This window comes from Tiliqua scincoides, chromosome 9, assembly GCF_035046505.1.
Source record: "Tiliqua scincoides isolate rTilSci1 chromosome 9, rTilSci1.hap2, whole genome shotgun sequence".
Classification (NCBI taxonomy): Eukaryota; Metazoa; Chordata; class Lepidosauria; order Squamata; family Scincidae; genus Tiliqua; species Tiliqua scincoides.
In genome coordinates, this window is record NC_089829.1 from 454206 (window position 1) to 477160 (window position 22955).

Sequence of the window (22955 nt, forward strand, 5' to 3'; positions counted from 1 at the left end):
TCGTCTATGTGTTTTGAGATTCTATCTTTGATGAGGCATTCCGCCATCTTACCTGGTATTTCAACCTCTGTCTGACATAATTCCTTGGTCAGGAGGGGCCGTTCAGGCAGCGGTATTTGCCCGAGGTCTTCGGCCATGAAGACAGATGCAAAGAACTCATTTAATTTCTCTGCCATCTCTAAGTCTCCTTTTATCTCCCCTTTCCCTCCCTCACCATCCAGAGGGCCAACCACTTCTCTGGCAGGTTTCCTGCTTCTAACATATTTGGAGAAGCTTTTATTATTCCCCCTAATGTTGCTGGCCATGCTTTCCTCATAGTCTCGCTTGGCCTCCCCTATCACCTTCTTACATTTCTTTTGCCACAGTTTATGTTCCTTTTTATTCTCTTCATTAGGGCAAGACTTCCATTTATGGAAGGAAGTTTCCTTGCCCGTTACGGGATCTAACTTGGCTGGTTAGCCATGTGGGCACCCTCCTGGACTTAGTGGAGCCCTTCTTCCTTTGAGGTATACACTTCTGCTGGGCCTCTATTACTGTTGTTTTAAGCAGCCTCCATGCACTCTGGAGAGATTGGACTCTTTTTACCTTCCCTTTCAACCTCCTTCTAACCAGCCTCCTCATTTGAGGGAATTCCGCTCATCGGAAGTCAAGGGTTTTTGTGAGAGATTTGCCTGTTATTCTTCCCCCGACGTGCATGTCGAAATGGATGACAGCATGATCACTGTTCCGCAACAGCTCAGTAACATTGACATCTCTAACCAGGTCCTGAGTACTGCACAATATTAATCCAGAGTCACCTGTCCTCTGGTGGGCTCCATGACTAGCTTCTCTAAGGCACAGTCATTTAGCATGTCAAGGAATCCGGTCTCCTTTTTGTGACCAGAACACAAATTGACCCAGTCTATATCAGGATAATTGAAGTCCCCCATGATTACAACTCTGTCCCTCCTTGTCACCTCCCTGATCTGTTTCCTCATTTCAAGGTCCCCTTCTGGTTTCTGGTCTGGAGGACGATAGTGTGCCCCCAGTATGCCCCATCGCTCCTCAGGCCTGGTAATTTAACCCATAGAGATTCTATGGAGTCAGACCCACCTTCAATCTCCACTTTGCTGGATTCTATCCCTTCCTTAACATAAATGGCCACCCCACCTCCAACACACCCCTCCCCGACCCTCCTGTAGAGTTTATAGCCCGGGATTGCGGTATCCCACTGATTTTCCACATTCCACCACTATGTGTTTCCGTTTCCATTATGCCCACTATGTCAATGTTTACCCTGGTCACCAGACATTCCAGTTCTCCCATCTTTGCTCGGAGACTTTGGGCATTTGCATAAAAGCATTTGTACATGGAATGCCCCAGGACGGGCTGCTTATTCGCTCCTTTGTCCCCGCATCCTCTCATTGTGCCAAACCGTCTATCACATCCCATCACGCTACCTTTCCCAATTTCTTCTCCTACTCTGTCTTTGCCTTGTTGTTCTCTAACCTCCCCATTCTCGTCCCATAGGGATGAGGAGTCCCGAATCGGATGCCCCTCGGCTCCTGTCGGCCTTCCCCCAGGGATCAGTTTAAAAGCTGCTCTGCCACCTTTTTAATGTTATGCACCAGCAGTCTGGTTCCATTCTGGTTCAAGTGAAGCCCGTCCTTCTTGTATAGGCCCCGCTTGTCCCAAAACATTCCCCAGTGCCTAACGAATCTAAACCCCTCCTCCCTACACCACCGTCTCATCCACGCATTGAGATCCCTGATCTCCGCCTGCCTAGCTGGCCCTGCGCATGGAACAGGTAGCATGAAAGAAGCATCTGGGACACAGTGTTTGAGCCCAGAAATGAACTGGATTTCCTCTGCAGATAACTTCCTGCCCTGGCCAAGTTTCATTCCACCACTTTAGCTGGTGATCCCACCCTGGCTGTGTCATCTCTTTGTGCAGGAAAAGTGTTCTGGCAGTGCAGTCCTGTACATGCTCAAAAGTCAACCTTGCTGCATTGAGTGTCTTGGATTGTGTTAAATGTGTCTTTTTGGATTACCCTTGTTTCAGATACTGCAAATGGGTGGCTTAAAGTGCTGGGTGTCAGACTAGGAGTGGGGCTCTGATTTTTAGACCTGTCTGCACATTTACCAGGGAGTAAGCCCCACTGATATCAGTAGGACTTATTTCTGAGTAGGCATACATAGGAATGTGCATATAGAGTGTAAACATACACCACAAAACACGATCGCAGGCATGTGTGTATTTGTGTACCACCACATGTTTTCTCAAAGCAAAGTGTGCGTTGTGATACATTGTGACTCTTACTGTCAAACACAATTCAATTTTCTTGATTTGTTTGTAAACATCACAGAATCTATCCCAGATTAACTAGTGGACTCTCCCCCCCAAAAAAAGATATTTCCAAGTTAACTGAGTACCAGGTATTTGTGCTCCAAAAATTGCAAGGATGAGATGTTAGGATGGAAATCTCTGGTTTGAAGAGTTGCTGCCAGTCAGAGCAGACAGTGCTGGGGCTGCCAGTCCAAGTGGAAAAGGCTCGATGGGCCAGTGGTCCTAGGAGGGACTTCAGATGGTTGGAATTCTGAGTCCATTGCCATGAAATCAGGCAGTGATTTCCCCTCCCTGTTCATAGTGCCAAAACTTGGGAGTGAGAACTGATGAAGACAATTCTCCTTGGTGCAGCACAAGATTTAACTATGGGATGTGATGCTGTCTGCTTGTGTTGGTGGCTTTATAGATAGGAAGACTAGACAGGTTCATGGCAGCTGTGTCTGTCAAGAGTTGTTCACCAAGAAAGTTGTGGTGTCCTATGTTTAGCAGGGGGAGAACAGGTGACCCTCTTCACCCTAGCATGGTGTCTTTTCCAGTGGCTATTGTTGGTGTCACTTGCACTTTTTAAAAGATTGTGAACCCCATGGGGACAGAAAACCATTTAGTCAGCTATGGAAACTGCTTTGTGAGCTACTTTTGTTGGAAAATGGTGTACAAAAGTTCATAATTATAAACTGAACCTTCATGTTCCGGAGTAGTGTATCTCTGAGTATCGGATTCTGGCAGGCCAGGTCTCTTGCCTCCAGTGTTCTGCCTCTGGGCTCCCCCAGACATGTCTAGTTAGTGACTATTGGAAGCAGGTTGCTGAGTTAGATGGACCCACTTTGATCCGATCCAGCAAGCAGCCCTGTCACAGGTTATTTAGGAAGCAGTGCCATATTTCTGCACTGCCAGGAGAGAGCACTGTGCATATTGAAAGTGCCAGCGTGAGTCTGTCATCTCCAGATAGGATACAGAAATGTCCTGTGTGTGAAACCCTGGAGAACCGTAGCCAGTCAGGGATGGCTGATGGCAGCTTTCTGTGTCCTGGTCTCCTGGCTGCTCAGGTCTGCACCCCCCCTCCCCCGCAAGTGAGGATCGTGTTCAGTGAAGCTGCCTCGGTGCCCCAGAGGGTTCTGTTTTTTTTTTTCTATTTCTTTCCTAGAGTGGGGATAACTTTTCCTCTTGAGAATTTCAAGCACTCTTAACCTAGCCTGGCAGCCAGCTCATCAGCACCGGAGAGTTTCCGTCCTCCATGACCCTCTTCAGCTACAAATCAGAGACCTTTTTGCATTCTTTCCATTCTGCACTCTGAAGCTTTCAGTCTTCTGTGGCAAACAGACTCTTCTCTTCAGTCATAAAATTGCTCCTTTTGCTTTGAAGAGCATCAATGGTCTTGATCTTCTTCCCACCCTTTTTCAAAATTCACAGGGGCAAACTTAACGTGGCTAACCCAATTTACAACAATAATAATATGTCACTGTTCAACAAAAGAAATGGGCTTACAAGGGGCATGAAGCAGAAGGGAAATGACTGTGAGGGGGGTCACCAGGATTGCTGTACCTTAACAGAGTGGAGGCCGAAGTGAAGACTGAACCAAAAGCGTCTTTGCAGGAGACTTATTTAAGGGGCTTTGCCTTGGCGAAGGCAGTCAACGACTCCTGCGCTCCTCTGATCTTTCCATCCTAGAGAGATTGGAATTGTAATAAAAAGTTCATTTAGAACTTCTCCTGTGCTCTGCGCTCCTTCGTAGAAGTCCTCTCCTGGAGTGAAGATGCGAGTAATTGAAAATTGCCACATGTGCTTCAAGTCCCAGAGCCTTAAAGATCTTGGCTTGCCCAGCAGCTCACACTGGGGTTGGTATGCATGACTTAGTGACTGCCTTTCATTTGTGCTAAGAGTTGTGTTTTCTTTCACTTGCCCCTTCCTTTGGGGCACAAGGAACTGCTCCAGTGATGGGAGGATGTTGGACATATGACCAAGTGAGCTGGCTTCACCAGTGTGGCCATGCCACTGCCGCCCCGTGGAAAGGACCTGATTAGTGCTCTGTGTATAGACTAAGGGTTGTGTCTGCAAAGACTCACTTCCTCTGCAGGATGTAGCCCTAAGAAAATAAGGGTGGCCCAGGGAAGCTTTTGTAAACAGAGAGAGTTGTTAGTGTAGTGCGTTTTGCTGTCAGGCCTTCAGTGTGCTGCACATGACTAGTTTAGATGCATAGTTAAGAGGGCTAGCGACTTTGGCCGCTCAGCTTGCAAGGCTGAGATCTTCCAAAACTTTGTGCCAAGAAAAACTGGATTCAGCAACTTGTACCAGCTAAGCACGCCTGACTTTGTAGCCCTTTTCTGTGAAGCACTGGATGCCAAACCCTTTCAATCCGCTTTGGCCTCCTGACTAGTGTTCAGGCTTTGCTTGTATGCTGCTGAACGTATCATCACCGCTAAGAGGACTAGGAACTTGAGTTTCCATGTCAGGGTTTGCTTTCTGTGCTGTTTCTCACTGATTCTCTGAAAAAAGACATCTTATTTGGAAAATCATGAGCCAAAGCGCGCGCGCGTGTGTGTGTGTGCATGCGCGCGCATGCACACACTTTCCCTTGTTCCTTACCCTCTGGTACTGCTGTGGCAACTCACGTGCTGGACCATGCAGCGGGCAAGTGCCTTGAAAGCTGGACCCTTGAAAGCTGGACACTCCAGGAGTCAAAAGGTCACTCTGTGTAGGAAGGGTGGAAACTGCGTTTTGGAGGCTGACTTGCAAGTGGTCCAGCCCTGTAGTGACAAAACTTAACTCTTTAACGTAGTGCCTTGTTCTCTGTCTCTCTCCTTCCAAAACCTGAGTGATATAGGAAAGTGCTTAAGGAAGTAGCCAGTGAACTTTTCAGTCTCATCCCCCCTCCACTCCTTTTAAACCATTCCAGCTGGTACTGATGTGCTGAGTGTCTCTCCTAGAGGGATCCCACGATCCTGAAGTTAAGACCTTGACCTCAGAACTGTATGCTCAGCTTTTGAAATGATGCGTAAGAAGCGGCAGGAGGCAATGACAATATGTGGTCAGAAGGATCTCCTTTCTGGGACTAGCTGCTCGAGTTGCGTGTTCTGAGGCCAATTTAAACAGTGCTTTCATCTGGGGGCTGAAGGGTGAAGATGAGAGAGCGAAATGGATTTCTGCCTTTGTGCTGAACAAAAGAATCAGACTTCTGTACTGAAAATGGCTACTCCTGCAATAGCCTGCAATCATTGGACTTGCTCTCAATTAAGAGCATCCCAGATTTCATAGCCGGGGGATTGGAAAGGAGCTGTTCCCCTATTTTTTCCACAAAACTCACTTTCATGATTCTTGTTTAGTGCAAACTGTAGCTTGCTGCAAACAACATTGGACTTGGGCTTGCAGTTCTGTCTTGCTTTGGGTCACTTCAGATTGTGGTTTGAAATTCTGGTTTGGACAGCAAGCTTGAACCGTAGCTTGTGGATTTGAAGCATAGCTTGGAGATGCTGTAGCAAGTAGTGACTTTACTTAAAACAGGAGACAAAAGTGAAGCTGTAAGCAGAGCAAGGAGGGAAAGTGTGAGTCCTTGATTCAGTCTTGATTGACTGAAAAAAGTGTACACCTCTGTGAAATTCTACATGAACTCTCTTAAGCCTTGTATCAGCCTGTAAGTCTCGGAGGGAACGCAAGTGACTATGTTTGAGCTGGCAAACCCAGTGAAAGTGCTTGTGGACTAGTAACTTATTTGCAAAGATGTGAGAGAACATCTTCCCTGGACTTAAAGAGCCCCAGTAAGACTGACCTTTGCTGGATTGGCCTGTGTGTCGGAAGTCTCAAGTGCAGTGGGGTGCTGTGACCTCCATGGAATTCATTCCTAAGAGTCTGTGCCCAGGCTCAGTTTGTAGCTTGGCAAAATGCTGGTCTCCTGCAAAGTAGGAAGTGCTGACACCACTTATTAATGACAGGCAAGGCACTGGGAGTGCCCAGCACTACCCAGGAATGAGCCAAAAGAACCCTATTGATGGGTCACTGTGCTCTTCCTCATAGAAGGGAAGGGGGCACTAATTCCATGCATGGTTTCTCAAATGGAAGTCCTCTACTTTCTGTGTATATTCTCACAGACTGGTTATAAAATGCTTCCACGGTGGGCCCGAGAGAGGTGGGGTGACCCTGAAGTGGTCACTGGAAACCACTTTGGGGTACTGCAAATAGTTTTTATCATTTTAAAATGTATGATGACACGACTGCCTGTTCAGCTTTACTAATGGGAGAGTGAGTGTTGCTACCAGAATACTTGTTTAGGAGAAACTGGCTCTGCCATCAAGGGTGTACAAGGGGGATTGAGGTGTAGCAGTTGCCAAGTGTGAATTTTCTGCTTAACGTGGAGGAAGATCCCAGGTCCAGTTCCTGGCGTCTGCAGTTGAATCAGCTGGTGGTGGTGGAACTTGGAGGCTCTTCCAGACAGGGGAACCCTCCATGTCCTGATCTGTCTCCCCCGGTGGGTGCCTGTGTGGCAAGGCAAGCTGGGGTCGTAGGTTCCTGAAGAGCTTGGTTTGTTTCAGCAAAAGGCCAGAGAAGGAATGAAGACCTCCTGACCCAGAGCAGACCCCCCTCTTGGAGAGCAAAGAGATGTTTAAAGGCACAGTCTTCTGACTTGGACTCTTGCAGGCCTCCGCTGCCCCATGACACCCTTCTTAGCCTGTGGCTGACTTTGTGGGGCAGGGTCATGGGTGTGGGAGATTCTGAGTGCTGCTGAGGCTGGTTCCATGGGGAGCCTTTGGGTCTCAGGCCCAGGCTTCAGGCATGAGACAGGATCTCGGATTGGTCCTACTGACCCAGTCTGAACTGAGGACAGGAGCAGTGACACTCTGCCGGTCTGCTTAAAAGCAGTCCTGGGCTCGGTCGACTACTGGGTCAGCCAGGCTTGGTCGAAGGCAGTTCTAAGGCTTTGCATCTTCTGTGCTGCTTGCAAGTGGCTCAGTGAATTGTGTTTATGTGTTTTCTTTTTCCCCCTGCAGAGTGACCAGCAGCTTGATTGTGCCTTGGATTTGATGAGGCGTCTGCCTCCTCAGCAGATTGAGAAAAACCTCAGCGACCTGATCGATTTGGTGAGTGTGGGGCATGTCAAACATACTTTTTCTTGGGCTCACTTGCTGGCTTGAACGGGATGCTGTGCCTGAGCTTGTGCTAAGCAGCTTGTCTGCAGGGGCCTCCAGAGGTGAGTCAGCAACTGCACATACAGTTTGTCAAGCCTCCTTCAAACCAGGAGACCGGAGTGGAATGGTGAGCATTGTAGCCAGGCACCCAGCACCCCAAATTGCAGGGCAGGTTTCTCTCCAGCGCAGAGCTCAGACAGGTACTATAAGCAGGGTGGGTGAGTGTTGGTTTGCGACTTCATTTATTTTATGTACTTTATTTCTATCCTGCCTTTTTCTCCTGGGGGGGGGGCAAAAACAGCACGGTGAAGCAACTTCATTGTGCCCCTGGGGATGCCTGTGTGTTCACTGACGGGCTCTGAGAAGGGCTCCTGGCTGTTGGCCTCTGATTGGTCGCAGAGCAGGATTAGCATCCCTGACCTGACTGTAGTGGCACACCTCTCCTATGATTTTTTTTTTTTGTACCGGTGGGCTTCACTCAAGTTAACCAGCACTTTCTGGGCTGAGCTCCAAGTTGAGAAGTGGCTTGTCCCAGAGACCTCAGTGGATCCCAAGATTGGTCCATGGCCGCTTCAGGTACAAAATGTCTTGGAAGTCTTTGCAGGGTGAAAATAGAGTATTGAACCAGTGCTGTGACTGCATGAAGGACCAAAGCTGAGTGACAGAGCCTCTGCTCTGCCGGCATAAGGTCCCAGTTTCAGCACCCAGCAGTATCTCCAGTTGGGGTGAAGAAAGACCTCTGTGGCTGGCAGCGGCTGTCCAGGGTTTCTGCATAGACAGCACCTTTCGGTGAGGTCAGGACAGGAGAAGCAGCATCCTGCAGTCCCAGTGGCCGTGGGACCAAGGACTGCCTGCCATGCAGTGAAGTACCATTGGCTGGAAGAGCACTGCTATAAGGTTGTTGGCTTAGACTCCATCCCTGTCCTCTCCTCAGCTTTTATTGGCACGAGGCACTGGAGCCACCAGTTCCATCCCTGCCTCTTCCAGGTAAGGGGGCCCAATGTGAAAGGTGCCTCTCCCAAGAGGTCATACAGCTGGCGCTGCATTGGCTGTGCCCCAGAGTGGAAACTTGATTCTCTTGAGAGCGCCATTGTGCTGCATTTGCCCTCGGTCCTTAGCCCTGCTGTCAAGCGAGGAGACATGCCTGCTCCATGTGATGGTGCTGACAGAAGGGAAAATGTCCAACTTGAACGTGGAATGCAAGTCCCCGACAGGGAGGCAGGTGGGGGCCCTTCTGGGTCACTGCCCCTCATCAGCCCCGACCGCTTCCTTGTTCATTAGCGGAGCGGCACAGCCGACCCTCCTGCCATGTCTGTTGTTGCTTCCTCCGCCTGTAATTAGAGTTCATTAGAGCCCTTGTCAGTCATGGGCCTGACTGCAAGGAGAGGGCCGTGGATGTCGCTAATCCACCTTGGCCTGGACCCGCTGCTGTGCTCGGCATCTAATTGCTAATTATTCCTAAATTGGATACTTGGAGCCTTGTCAGGGAAGAGAGGCTTGAGCCACAGTGCTAGGAGTAGGGCGCGCAAGCAAATGGTTCTGGCTCTGTGGGCGGTGCCACTTTAGGGAGATAATTGACTAAGTGGGAAGGTTTTCTGAGAGTAAAATTGAAGCCCTGTCGTGGCTGGCTTGAGGCTTCTGCCCCATACGTGTTAAAGAGTATGTGTGCGGAATCCATAGGCATGTGAGAGACCACCAGTTCTCAGCATTCCATCGTCACATGCTGCTGCGATTGGATCTCCTGGTGCCTTTTTTCCCCTCCCCTTTGGCTAAAAAGCCTTGTTGGGGAGTAGCCATCACATGAGATGGGGGCTGCGGCACACTGGGGGAGAGTGAACTCATTTCCACAGTGGAAATCGTTTTGCAAGACTGCAGGTAAAGTCTTGCTGGGTTAGGCCAAAGGGCTCTCTAGCCCAGCATCCTGTTTCTACTGTGACCCATCAGATACTCTGTGGAATCCCACAGGCAGGCAGTGATGGCAGACCCTCTCCCACCATTGCTCCCCTACAGCCAGCATGCGTCTGAACCCTGAGGTGGTTCATAGCCGTTGTCACTGATAGCCATTGGTAGGCCATCCTCTGTAAATGCGTGCAGTCCCCTTTTGAAACCATACAAGCTAACCGGTTCTCAGACTGGGGTTTTGTGATGCGCTAGCCAGAGAGCCTTGGCCTCTGCCCTCTTAAGCGACAGGGAGTGGGGAGGCAGTGATGTGATCCCCAGAATTGCATTGCTGTCGAGGGGCTCAGGGGCCTACCTGAACTCAACACAGCCTGCACCAGCCTTCTAGGAGTGCGGGGAGTCACCTCTGCAAGGCTCCCTAACGTGGAGACAGTGCAGATAACGATCACAACCCACTTCGTTTGCGATTGCAGAACCGGAAGTGGGTCATGATAGTTATTTTGATGTCTCCGCATGTTGGGGAGCCCTGTCGCAAGGCTCCCCACACCCGTGGAAGTCTGCTGCAGACTGTGGTGAGTCTAGGCAAGCCCTTGTGCCTCTCGACAGTGACACGATTCTGGTGATTTGCTGATTCTGGGCAGCAAAATGGCAGGTGCGCTTCAATGTCAGTAAGTGTAAAGTCATGCACATTGGGGCAAAAAATCAAAACTTTAGATATAGGCTGATGGGTTCTGAGCTGTCTGTGACAGATCAGGAGAGAGATCTTGGGGTGGTGGTGGACAGGTCGATGAAAGTGTCGACCCAATGTGCGGCAGCAGTGAAGAAGGCCAATTCTATGCTTGGGATCATTAGGAAGGGTATTGAGAACAAAACGGTTAGTATTATAATGCCATTGTACAAATCTATGGTAAGGCCACACCTGGAGTATTGTGTCCAGTTCTGGTCGCCGCATCTCAAAAAAGACATAGTGGAAATGGAAAAGGTGCAAAAGAGAGCAACTAAGATGATTACGGGGCTGGAGCACCTTCCTTATGAGGAAAGGCTACGGCGTTTGGGCCTCTTCAGCCTAGAAAAGAGACGCTTGAGGGGGGACATGATTGAGACATACAAAATTATGCAGGGGATGGACAGAGTGGATAGGGAGATGCTCTTTACACTCTCACATAATACCAGAACCAGGGGACATCCACTAAAATTGAGTGTTGGGCGGGTTAGGACAGACAAAAGAAAATATTTCTTTACTCAGCGCGTGGTCGGTCTGTGGAACTCCTTGCCACAGGATGTGGTGCTGGCGTCTAGCCTAGACGCCTTTAAAAGGGGATTGGACGAGTTTCTGGAGGAAAAATCCATTATGGGGTACAAGCCATGATGTGTATGCGCAACCTCCTGATTTTAGGAATGGGTTAAGTCAGAATGCCAGATGTAGGGGAGAGCTCCAGGATGAGGTCTCTTGTTATCTGGTGTGCTCCCTGGGGCATTTGGTGGGCCGCTGTGAGATACAGGAAGCTGGACTAGATGGGCCTATGGCCTGATCCAGTGGGGCTGTTCTTATGTTCTTATGTTCTTATGTTCTTATGTTTGTGTCGCTGCCTCCTTCCCTCCCCCGCAAGAACTTACAGCAGAGCTCAAACTCCCTGTGAGTTTGAGAACCGCTAGGTTATATCATTGCATCAGAAGTAATTTGGACCGTCCTAAGAACTCATGATTATTTTGCTTATGCTGCCCCCTCAGAAGCATGAGGAACAACAAAAGCTGCACAAGGAAAATCTGTTTCTGTTGAATCCTGCCATTGTTGGGTTTTTTTTTCCAGAGACAGTGCTGTGGCAGGTCTTGGGTGCTGGTAAGGGTGCGATATCAAGGGTGTATCAAGCAGGCCCTAGGTCCAACACAGAAGAAAATTGCCCCTCTGAAGTCTGCTGCAGGCGAGGTCATCCAGGATCGGGCGCAGCAGATGGAACGCTGGGTGCAGCAGTACTCTGAGCGATATTCCAGAGAAAATGTAGTCACCGAAGAAGCGCTGAACAACATTGAGTGCCTGCCTGTGCTGGAGGAGGTTGACAGTGAACCAACCCTAGAAGAACTTCACGTGGCCCTGGACTCCCTTGCCTTTGGCAAGGCACCTGGAAAAGACAGCATCCCTGCTGAAGTCCTAAAGTGCTGCGAAGAGATCATCGTCACTGAGCTGCATGAAATCCTTTGTCTCTGCTGGAGAGAAGGTGGAGTACCTCAAGACATGAGGGATGCAAACATCATCATGCTGTACAAGAACAAAGGCGACAGGAGTGACTGCAACAACTACCGCGGCATCTCTCTCCTTAGCGTTGTAGGAAAGCTGTTTGCCCGAGTTGCACTAAAGAGGCTCCAGGTATTTGCAGAGAGCGTCAATCCAGAATTGCAGTGCAGATTCCGAGCCAACAGGTCCATCACTGATATGGTATTCTCCCTTATACCATAACTGCAGGAGAAATGCAGGGAAAAACAACAGCCACTCTTTATAGCCTTCATAGATCTCACGAAGGCTTTTGACCTGGTCAGCAGGGAAGGCATCTTCAAGATTCTCCCCAAGATTGGATGTCCACCCAGGCTCCTCAGCATCATCAGATCTTTCCACAAGGACATGAAGGGCACTGTTGTCTTCGATGCCTCCACATCAGACCCCTTTGACATCCAAAGCAGAGTGAAGCAGGGCTGTGTTCTTGCGCCAACCTTGTTTGGGATTTTCTTCGCTGTCCTGCTGAAGCATGCCTTTGGAACTGCAACAGAAGGCATCCATCTCCAGACCAGATCAGACGGAAAGCTCTTCAACCTCTCCAGACTGAGAGCAAAGTCCAAAGTCCAGCTGAAATGTCTGCGTGACTTCCTCTTTGCCGACGATGCAGCTGTCACTACCCACTCTGCCAAAGATCTCCAGCAGCTCATGGATCGTTTTAGCAAGGCCTGCCAAGATTTTGGACTGACGATCAGCCTTAAGAAAATACAGGTCATGGTTCAAAATGTGGACTCACCTCCCTGCATTATAATCTCTGCACATGAACTGGAGGTTGTCCATGACTTTGTGTACCTTGGCTCAACGATCTCCGACACTCTTTCTCTCGATACCGAGCTAAACAAATGCATCGGTAAAGCAGCTACCACGTTTTCCAGACTCACAAAGAGAGTCTGGTCCAACAAGAAGCTGATGGAACATACCAGGATCCAGGTCTACAGAGCTTGCATCCTGAGTACTGCAGCGAGTCATGGACTCTCCGCTCACAACAGGAGAGGAAACTGAATGCTTTCCACGTGTGCTGCCTCCGACGCATCCTTGGCATCACCTGGCAGGATAGAGTTCCAAACAACACAGTCCTGGAACGAGCTGGAATCCCTAGCATGTATGCACTGCTGAAACAGACGCCTGCGTTGACTTGGTCATGTCGTACGAATGGATGGTGGCCGGATTCCAAAGGATCTCATCTATGGAGAACTCGTGCAGGGAAAGCGCCCTACAGGTAGACCACAGCTGCGATACAAGGACATCTGCAAGAGGGATCTGAAGGCCTTAGGAGTGGACCTCAACAGGTGGGAAACCCTGGCCTCTGAGCGTCCCGCTTGGAGGCAGGCTGTGCAGCATGGCCTTTCCCAGTTTGAAGAGATACTTGGCCAACAGTCTGAGGCAAAGAGGCAAAGAAGGAAGGCCCATAGCCAGGGAGACAGGCCAGGGACAGACTGCACTTGCTCCCATTGTGGAAGGGATTGTCACTCCCGAATCGGCCTTTTCAGCCACGCTAGACGCTGTTCCAGAACCACCTTTCAGAGCGCGATACCAGAGTCTTTCGAGACTGAAGGTTGCCAACTACTAACTACTAGGGAGAGCATACTGGGAAGTTCTTTGGCATGAAGAGCCACACATTTTGAAACTTATTTTAAAAATTCATATCCCACTTTTCTTATTAATTCTGTACCAAGTTTTACAGAATAAGGAAAGCAATTTAAAAAAACTGCATTAATAAGCGAGCAAGGCAAGCCAGTGGTAGACCAGGAGATAGCAAAGGAATATGCTAATTGCAGCACAATTTTAAAGATCAGCTGAGCAGATAACAGAGCTGACCAGCCCCCAAGGTGACCTTCAGAAGCCATGTTTTTTTGCTTGGAGTGTGAAGATGTGCAGTGGGAGCAGACAGGCCTCCCTGGGGAGGGCATCTTGTGAGGTTGGAGCCGCTATGGAGCTGTCCTAGTAGGTGCCTTTATTTTTGCACAGTTTCTGTCCATTTCAGTGGGCATTGCACAAGAGGGCACAGCCCTGAAAGGTCTTAGGAGTGAGTGGGGTTGCTTGATGGTCTGGATTCCTGAAGCCGAGTTGGCAAAAGCTGAGGCAGCAAAGGCAGGGATGCCCAGCAAGGCAGTGGTCAGGCCTTGTCTTGTCCAGCTTGGTTCAAACCCTGGATTGGAAGGAAGGCACCGCCAGCACCTCACTGAGTTCAAAAGGGCAGCTTTGGTGGACTTGGCATTCCTTCAGAAGGTGCTGAGTGCACTGGGCAGGGTGCAGTCCGTGCCTCTTAGTACTACAAGCAGCTGCTGAAAAGCCAAAGTGAGGATTATTGGCTGAAACTTGGCACAATTAATACTGTGCCCCTCGGCACGAGCCAGTTTTCCACTCGGCAAGTGCTGCTGAAAATGGAAATGTCTTCAGCTTAGAAAAGATTACCGTCAAAACGCGTTTAAGACCTCTCCTTTGTGGAAATGCACGCAGGAGGCTGCCGAGGAGGGGACTTGGTTTGAATTGAGCTGCAAGCAGCTTTTAGAGACAGGGAAGTCATTGCGCACCAGAGTCCTCCTCATGATGTTTAAGATGCTCCAGCTTCCAAACTCTCCCCCAGATGTTGATGGTTTCTAATATTCTGCACTAAATCTGAGCTTGGAATCCAGGCAATGATGCCCTGCCCCACCCGTGAGGAGGAAGAGAATGCGTCTTGGACTTCCCGGCCCTTCCCTGTTGCATTGCATGCATTTGGCTTGGTGTTTTGGTTAGTTTAGCAGCCCAGCATGAGGAAAGCCCTGCTGGATCAGGCCCAAGGGCACCCATCCAGTCCCATTCTCTGTTGCTCATTATGGCCCATCAGCTGCCCAGTAGGAAGCCCAAAAGCAGGAGAGGAAGGCAGACTGCTCCTTGTGAGTAGTATTCGAGGGATAGACTGGACCTGGAGTTAGCGCAGATTCATCATAGCCACTAGCCAACAGCAGACTTGATTTTTCCCAGTCTCCTTTGAAACCCATCCAAGCTAACTGTCCTCACCACATCTTGTGGCAATGAATCCTGTAGGCCAGTGTTTCTCAAACTGTGGGTCAGGACCCACTAGGCGGGTTGCGAACCAGTTTCAGGTGGGTCCCCATTCATTTCAATACTTTATTTTTATTATATTAGACTTGATGCTACCATGGTATGTGACCGCATTTGGGGAAATGTTACAGACCTCTACTTTTAACAAGCTACTATGTATATTCTTTTAACAATGATAGTCAATGGGACTTATTCCTGGGTAAGTGTGGGTAGGATTGCATCCTAGGATTGTTAAAAAGTTTCCTGCTTGATGATGTCACTTCCGGTCATGACATAACTTCTGGTGAGCCCTGACAGATTTGCATTCTAAAATGTGGGTCCCGATGCTAAATGTGTTAGAACCACTGCCGTAGGCTAATGATGCACCCAGAGGAGAGGTCTTCTTTTTGTCAGGCCTGAATCTTCTGCTACTCAGTTTGATTGTAGTGGATTTCAAACTGATTTCAAATTTTGATTGTAGTATTATGAGAAAGAGCAAAGCTGCTCTGCACTATACAGTACATTATTTTATAAGCCCCAATTATGTGTGTTTTGCCCCCACATTTCCTCTAATCCAGAGGTCTCTAAACGTTTTGGTCAAAGGGCTGTATCAGATATCTGGCACAATGTCGAGGGCTGGAAAAAAACATTAAATATGTTAGAGATAGAACTTAGATGAATGAATAAATGAATGGACTCAAAGGTCCAGGTTTTCTCCAAGCACCAACACAGCCCAAGAAATAAAGCACATACTTAAATGGACCCCCATTCTCCCACCCCACAAGCACAACTCTGGTTGTATTTGGTCAACTGGGCCAGAGGCTGGCTGCGGTCCGGATAGAGGCTTGCCGCGGGCCACATCTGGCCCCCGGGCCGGGTTTTGGAGACCCCTGCTCTAATCTAAAACTCCCAAAGCTGTAGTCTTTCCTGGTACAGCAGGTGCTCCACCCCTCGAATCATCTTAGTAGCATCTTCTGCATCTTCCGGAGTTCTGCAGTCTCCTCCTTGAGGTTCATCAAATGACTTAGTGAAACCAGGGCCAATCCCATCTGTGAGGCGGACTGAGGCGGCAGATTGGTGAGGCGGGTGCTCATTCCTGCTCACCCACTTGCTTCCGTTGCTCTGCACCTCTTCCTTTTCCAACTTGGGAGGGGGTGGGAGTGGGAGGAGCAAAGGCTGGCACGTCGCCAGGTTGGGGAGGGCAGCATTTGACATGTTTCCTTGTGTGCCAGGAGCTGGCCCTGTAGCTGGCATTTTATTAGAAATGCGTCCAAAATAGACATTCAGATTGTACTTAGGTGAGCCCGGTGCAGTTGATGTTGTGGCAGCGTGGGCTGATTCTTCTTGGCTCCAGCCTAAATGGCTTTCGTATTGATCTGGACTGACTCTCTTGATCATCTTCCCACCACCCCCGTGTGATGATATCAGTCCAAGGAATTTGAAGAAGAACCAGAGCTTGAAGCTCAGACTTACAGTGGAATGTTCTGGATTCTTCCCCGCCAGAAAGCAGGCCTGCTGGAGAGCCACTGCCAGCCGCGTCCGGAGTCCTGAGCTGTGCAGACCAAGTGACCAACCGGGGCAAAGAGGTTTCCTGGAAGTCCCTTGAGGGCAACAGGGACTGTTCCTGTCCCACTGCAGGGTGTGGTCAGTGCTGCGTCCACCCTCGCAGGACCATGGCTGCTCTCCTCCCCAGCAGATTCTCTTTCCCTCTGCTCCCTGTTCTGTCTTCACTCTAGATGGCAGGCCTGTGTTGGGACTGGCTGCCTCGGGCTTCCATTTACTCCACAACCCTTGAGGCAGGTGACCCCCCAAAATATTAGGAACTGCAAGTACCTGATAGCTGCCTGCATGGGTCAGTCCAGGGATCCATCAGGTCCTGCTGGTGTGACTACTTTCCAAGTCCTTTGACTCCAATCAAATGGAAACAAATTTGGGGTGGGTGGGTGTGTTTTCCCTCTCTTTCCATCCCCAGGAAGGTCCACCCTTTTCAGAAACTTTAGGTCAGGAAGTGGACTTTTCAGTGCATTTCAACGCTGCCTCCAAACACCTTCCTCAACACAACCTGCCACAAATTTTATCTTGACACAGCCAGCTTTTTAAATGCTAACTTCAGTCCGGCAGCGTCTGGCTCTCAAGCAGGAAGTAAAGGTTTGGCCAGCTGCTTCGGGAGGTGTCTGGTTTCTGCCACCACACAGGTGACCACTTGTCCTGCTGGCTGGAAAGATGGTTTATTTTTTAATTAAAACTTTGTGCCAGTACCTGCTTCACTGACTCCCAGCCAGATTAACATTTCAGCAGGACAACAGAATCCTTGTCCGACATCCACTGCAGCATGGCGGGGCCTGTTCTTTCAATTTGTCCTCCTCTTTGTCTGCTGCTGATCCCGGTGCCCCTTTCCGATCACGGCCACTCCTTGGCAGCCCTGTTCAAGATAGTGGCCCCATTCATTCTCTGTCCTAAAAGACAAAACTTTCAATCTTCAAGAGACTTTTTCCTCTTTGTGTTTGGGGATGGTCTGCATCGAGATGTGTGCTACATGAATCAGCCACCTTTCCCCCACCCCCCAGGTTGTGGGAACCTGTCCACTTGTTCATCAGAGGGTGCCTTTCTGTGACCTAGAAAGCTGCCACAAAGCTGCTGGTTTGTGGCTTGTTCTTGGGTTGCCTTCTTTTTCCCACGGTACCATATCTGTAAATGTGAGCCTTCTGCTGGACATGCAGTTCATGCAGGACGTGAAGCAAGGCAGAGTGGAAATCTTGGCCTAGGCTGGGGCAACACTTAAGGGTCTTGACCTGAAGCTGTACATGCTGCTGTAGCTACTAAGCAAGGATGACGTTGTCCAGAGCCTGAATGGGAGACCACATGGACGTGCCCCCCATGTGGCTCTTATAAGCGGAGGACAAGTGCCATAGCTGGGGGGGGGTAGAGTCCCCATTTTGTGTGTATTTTCAGGCAGGACTGGGAAAAGCCCCTTCCCTACCTGGAGCCCTGAGTCGATGTAAGCAATATTGAACTGGATGTATCCATCAAAGGCCTGGCTTGGTGGAAGCTAGCTTCTTATCTTTATATAAGAAGCAGGGTGTTAGATAACTAAATACATTGCATAAAAGAAAAGCAAACTTTATTATAAAGTGTTGCCTTTAGGAGGTTTCATCTCTCATGCACTTGTGTACAAGAGTCCTCTGTTTCCCCCTCCAAAAAGATGCCAGTGAGCTCATCCTAGTTCTAGGTGTGGGTTTTGTGTGTGGACTAGTAACTTTTTGTGTACAGCTTTGATTTATTTTGTGGTTGTAAGAAGGCTGGTGTTGCATAGCAGCTAATAGACCAAATTGTGAGTCAGAACCTCCCTGGTTTGAATCTCTCCTTGGGGAAACTGCTCCCTCTGGCCTCAGTCTTCCGCATCTGCAATAAAGGGAGAATGGCACTCATTAACTTACAAAGCTGTTGTGAAGACAACATCAAGACAATACATGCAAAAGGCTTTTCATGCTCAAGCGACACTAAGCAATGTATTAGTTTCTACTGCACTTCTGGAGAGGGTCTGTTTAAACGCATACCGCCGCAGCATTCCTGCAGTCCTCAAAAGAATCTCCATATGCATCTGCTAGATATGACCCTTTTTAAAAATAAAAAGTTAACCGGTATGGTAATACTTGGCAGGCAGCCTGGAAAGTATATTAAACTCCACCCAGAGCATGAGCTAGTGGAAAAAATTAAGTTGGCTTTTCTCAGGCAGCTTATTCTCTTAGCAGCTCTTGGATTTCCACTCCATTATAAATATTTACCCCCATCTCTGTCTCTCCCCCCCCCACTCCTTAATTTTTTTTTCTTCAGCAATTTCTTTACAGGCCTCGATTGGCAAGAAACAGACACCCAGACTCTATATGCATTTAGCTTTATGAGACCACACGAGTGGCTGTGGTAATGAGATCTGAATTTGTTTAGACCTCTGTGCGTGTGCAGTGCACTTTCGGGGGAGGGAGGGAGGGAGAGGGGCGGGGCCATTGGCCTGTCACGATGCAGAAAACACGGAAGCCCGGGCAGCTCACCTAGGACCCTGCCTGTGCAACTCACTGTCCCCAGATCTTGGCATAACCCAGTCCCGCTTGTAAGGAGCTCCTTAAGGCCTATTTTTTCCCCTTTCATTCTTTCTTCCAGGCTCTCCAGGTTAACTGCAGTGATTTTAGTTTAAGACATCCTGGGCTCTCTTCTTCCTGTGTCTCCCCCAACCTCCCAGTTGCATATTTAGATTATAAGTTTGCAGGTCAACAACTTATCGTTGTGTTGATCTTTACATTGTGAGGTATTTTGTAGGCACCTCAGGAATATTATTATGACTCTGTAGAATTGAACAAGAAACTGAGGACTCTGGTTGGAACCAGGTGCTTGACGCCGGGGTGGGGGGTGGGAGTTCCTGGGACCTCATTTTTGGTGCAGGCGAGGAACGGGTTGTAGCTCAGGGAACAAAGCCCGTAGAAGACCCCAGATTCCTTCCTTGGCAGCGTCTCCAAGGAGGCCTGGGAAAGAGCCTTCTCTGTCTGGATGCTGCCAGTCTGTGAAGATGCAGCTCCGCCAGGTGGATGGAGAGACTAACTTGGTACAAGGCAGCTTTCCTCTATAGTCCCTGCCCAGCTTGCTGACTCTGTGCCAGTTGTAGGGGATGCCACCTATGGCAGCTCTCCAGGCTCTGCATTCCCCACCACGACGTAAAGCGAAAGCTCTTTTACTTTTGCTGCAGGTGACTGACAGAAGGTGTTCTGTCCCAGTTCTCCTTTATAAAGAGCCTATCATCGGAGGGTCATTAAAAAAACAAACAACAACCCTCAAATTTAAGGAGATTACGCATTTGTGTAAAATCCAGGTTTTAAGAGAAGTTGTAGCTGAGACAATTAAATTAAGTCTGTGTTTAGCTTTCCTTGGAGTGTTGGCATCAAGATATGTTCATCTGATTTTTGTGTTTTGTGTCTCCATCCCTCCTCCCCAGGTCCCGAGCCTCTGCGAAGATCTTCTGTCTTCAGTTGACCAGCCCTTGAAAATTGCTCGCGACAAAGTGGTGGGGAAAGATTATCTATTGTGCGACTACAACAGAGATGGAGACTCATACAGGTGACAGGGGGCCCCCCTGGTGGGGAAGTAACCCCCCCACAGCATATCTAAAAGTCTTTATGGTTTTCTCTTTATGGCAAATGTCATCATTTGTGTACATATCAGTCTTGTTATTTGGGAAACTGTTGTTAGCTTGGGGGGAGAGGTGGTGAAGGACCTTGTCTCATTTAAAAGCCATCTTGAGCAGTGCTGTAAGACTCATGAAGCCGATTTAATTGAGAATAGCTTCACGCTATAAGCATCAGTGCAGCTGGTGGAATCTTCTGCTGACCCAGCAAGCAGAAGTTGGGGGGGGGGGTTTAAAGACAAGAACCAGTCTGGAGCTGTCGGTGACTTCCAAAGCATCTAGAAGTGGACACACCTGCAATCAGTTCATATTTTTCTAGGGACTTCTGTCCAATTCCCCCCCCCCCGCCAAAAAAATTCCTGTATGCCAAAGAGGAGAGTCCCCACCCTGAATCTTCCCCCACCCTGGATCTTCCCAGTCATTTTGGAAAGGTTATGTTGAGCATCTTATAGAAAATAATGCGATGTGGTGCAACCTCTGTGTGCTGTGGTTTTTGCAGCTTATTAGTGGGATCACCTTTCTCACTGATTAAGGAGGGCATAGCTCAATGGCTGAGAACATGGTTGACAAATGGAAAGTCCAGGTTCAGTCCCTGGCAGCGCCTCTGGGTAGGGTTGAGAAAGAGCCTGGAGAAACACTGCCTGTCAGAGTTGGCAGTGCTGAGCTGGATAGATCTGTGGTCTGGCTAGGCAGGCAGCAGCATTGTCTGCTCATAAAGATGTCCAGATGTTTGTATCTTGACCCTCACCTCGCAATTTCTAGAAAGCCAGGTGCTCTGAAAGACAGGAATTCTGTTCCTTAAGCTGGCTGTTTGTGCCATAATGACTGAGGCCTGATCCCGGTTACTGCAAGCAGATCCAGGCCAGTTCCCGCCTGCCACTCAAGTGAAAAGTACACATTAACTCTCCTATCTCAAAGATCCCAGCTGTCACTGGTATGAAAGCTAGCCTCTTTCTTTTTCTTTTTCAAAAAGTGTTCATGGAAAGCTCTAAGGCCCCTTGACTTTCTCCACATGTCCCTATCCTTGTCTTGATCGCTTTCTTCAAATAGAATCCTTATGGGGCAAAGTCGGTGCCAGCAGCCCAGCTTGAAACCTGTTAGCTGAAGCAAAAATCATCCCATTGCGTTAGGCAGGCAAGACGCTTGACACTTGAGCCCAACCTACTTTCCTTCCAAACAGCCTCCCATCTAAACCCTTAAATGTGTTTTGAGTGCTTGTCTGCTATGAAAACATTTGGGGGGGGGGGTAATGTTATGAATTTCTGGTGGATAAAATTACTGCTGCAGCTAGCATTCTCTCCTGGGGGAGGGCACGTTCTGCAGGCCAGAAAGCATTAACTTATGGCTATGCTGCTCTGAGATTGCATTCCCTTGTTCTGTGGAACAGATTTGCTAACCACAATTAAATCAAGCCCACCTTGTTAAAATACAAAGAGGGGGTGTCCTAGAACAGCAGTTACCTGCTCCAGATGGCAAGCGCATGTTCTCAAACAGCAGGCAAAAAAAAACCCCAAAGTGGTTCCCTCGAATGAGTCTGAAGCAAAGGAAAACAGGATATTGTGGTTGTTCCCCTTCTTTGTCCTCTTGCACACAAGTCTGCGAGCAGCGGTAGCCCCACAGCGCTACTTACTTTGCCTCTTGCCCAATTAAAGATGTTTTGGTCAATAAGTTAATTTGTCTAAAGCTGAATTTGAGCAGGAACATCTGAAAAAGAAAGCAGGTGTTCTGTTTGTTTTTTGGGTAGTGCCTGATTCTTGAGCAGCAGGAGGCTTCCCTCGCATGCACAAGAGAGTGCCTCTTCTGAGACATTCTCGCTGTGGCACATGTATGCATCACACAGTGCCTGTAGGTTGCTGGTGCCATCTTAGAAGAGGTATTCTCCCCCCACTCTTGCGCGGGAGGAGGTGCCTCTTCTTAATCTGCCATTTGCCTCTTCTTGTCCATTTGCCTGTTGCTGTAGGCAGCGTCTGAGAAGAGGCACTCCCTCCGAGTGAAGACTGTCACTCAATTAATTTGGGCACTTTTTAAAAAGTTGCAGCCCTCCTTGTTCGTCTGCCTGCCCACAGCTGACTAACATAAATTAGTATTAAAAATGAAATTGTGCTGAGTATGGTGCAGTGAACAAAGACAATGACAAGAAGAGGCTGAGATTTACAACTGACTAAGAGCTTGCAGTGTTTTAAAAAAATCTATATCCCACCTTTCAGCACAGGAGTGTGTACCAGGCGAAAAAGCATCGCAGTGCGTCCACTTTAATAGATCTAGGGCTGCTCAAACCCTGGCCTGCGGGCCACTTCCGGCCCAGGGGGCCTTCTCATCTGGCCCCCAGGGGGTCCCCCACTTGGCCCGCTGAATACTCACCAGGGCCCACGTGATCTCTGGGTCTGGCTTTCCATCACTGCCTTGAGCTTCGCATCTGTGAAGCTCAACCGGCAGCGAAGGAAAGACCAGCCTAGCACACGCACAAGGCCTTTTATACTCATCAGGTCACACAGTGCCTTCAGGTGTCACATTAGTTCATGGCACTGCATTACTTTCTCAGTATAAAAGGCCTTGCGTGCACGCTGGGCCGGTCTTTCCTTGCCTGGCTCACGAGCAGCGCACTCCTGGAGCCTGGGGCAGCAGGGGATGACTGGGCAGGGAGCACTGAATCGCAACATGCGGGAAGGGGGAGAGCATGCTGGAGAGAACACGTGTGCGAGGGAGGGCAAGCGGGCAAACAAGTGTGTGCGCACTCTGGCACTGCCGCAACCCAGCAGCAGCACGTCTTGCCTGCGCAAGGACGAGTAGGAGAGTGAGTGCTTTGGCACCACCACAACCTTGGAGTGGCAGCAGCTTGAAGGTGCCCCCTCTCTCTGTGTGTGAAAGTGCTTATGAACTGGCTTGACGATACCCCCTCCCCGTGTTAGAAAGTGTTTATGAACTGGTTTGAATTTATTCGTTCATCCACATAAGTTCCGTTTATGTAAATTATATAAATTTATTCAAATTTGAAATGTGAATTCTTTTTTTTCCGGCCCCTGACACAGTGTCAGAGAGATGATGTGGCCCTCCTGCCTACACGTTTGTGCACCCCTGATCTAGAAAGCTTAGTGAAAACACAGCTTTCACAGACTCTCTCACAGTGAGGAGGCCAGGTGTGCCT

At 49.1% G+C, this 22955-nt stretch overlaps 1 protein-coding gene across 2 annotated transcripts in view; it reads left to right on the forward strand.

Annotated features, from left to right (window-relative positions):
- Positions 1-22955, forward strand: part of CAPZB (capping actin protein of muscle Z-line subunit beta) — a 63491-nt gene that overhangs the window by 17700 nt on the left and 22836 nt on the right. For both annotated transcript variants that reach the window (XM_066637351.1, XM_066637350.1), the window contains exons 2-3: positions 7305-7394; positions 19622-19743. In XM_066637351.1, the coding sequence (XP_066493448.1) occupies positions 7305-7394; positions 19622-19743 (212 nt within the window). The remainder of the gene's footprint in view (positions 1-7304; positions 7395-19621; positions 19744-22955) is intronic.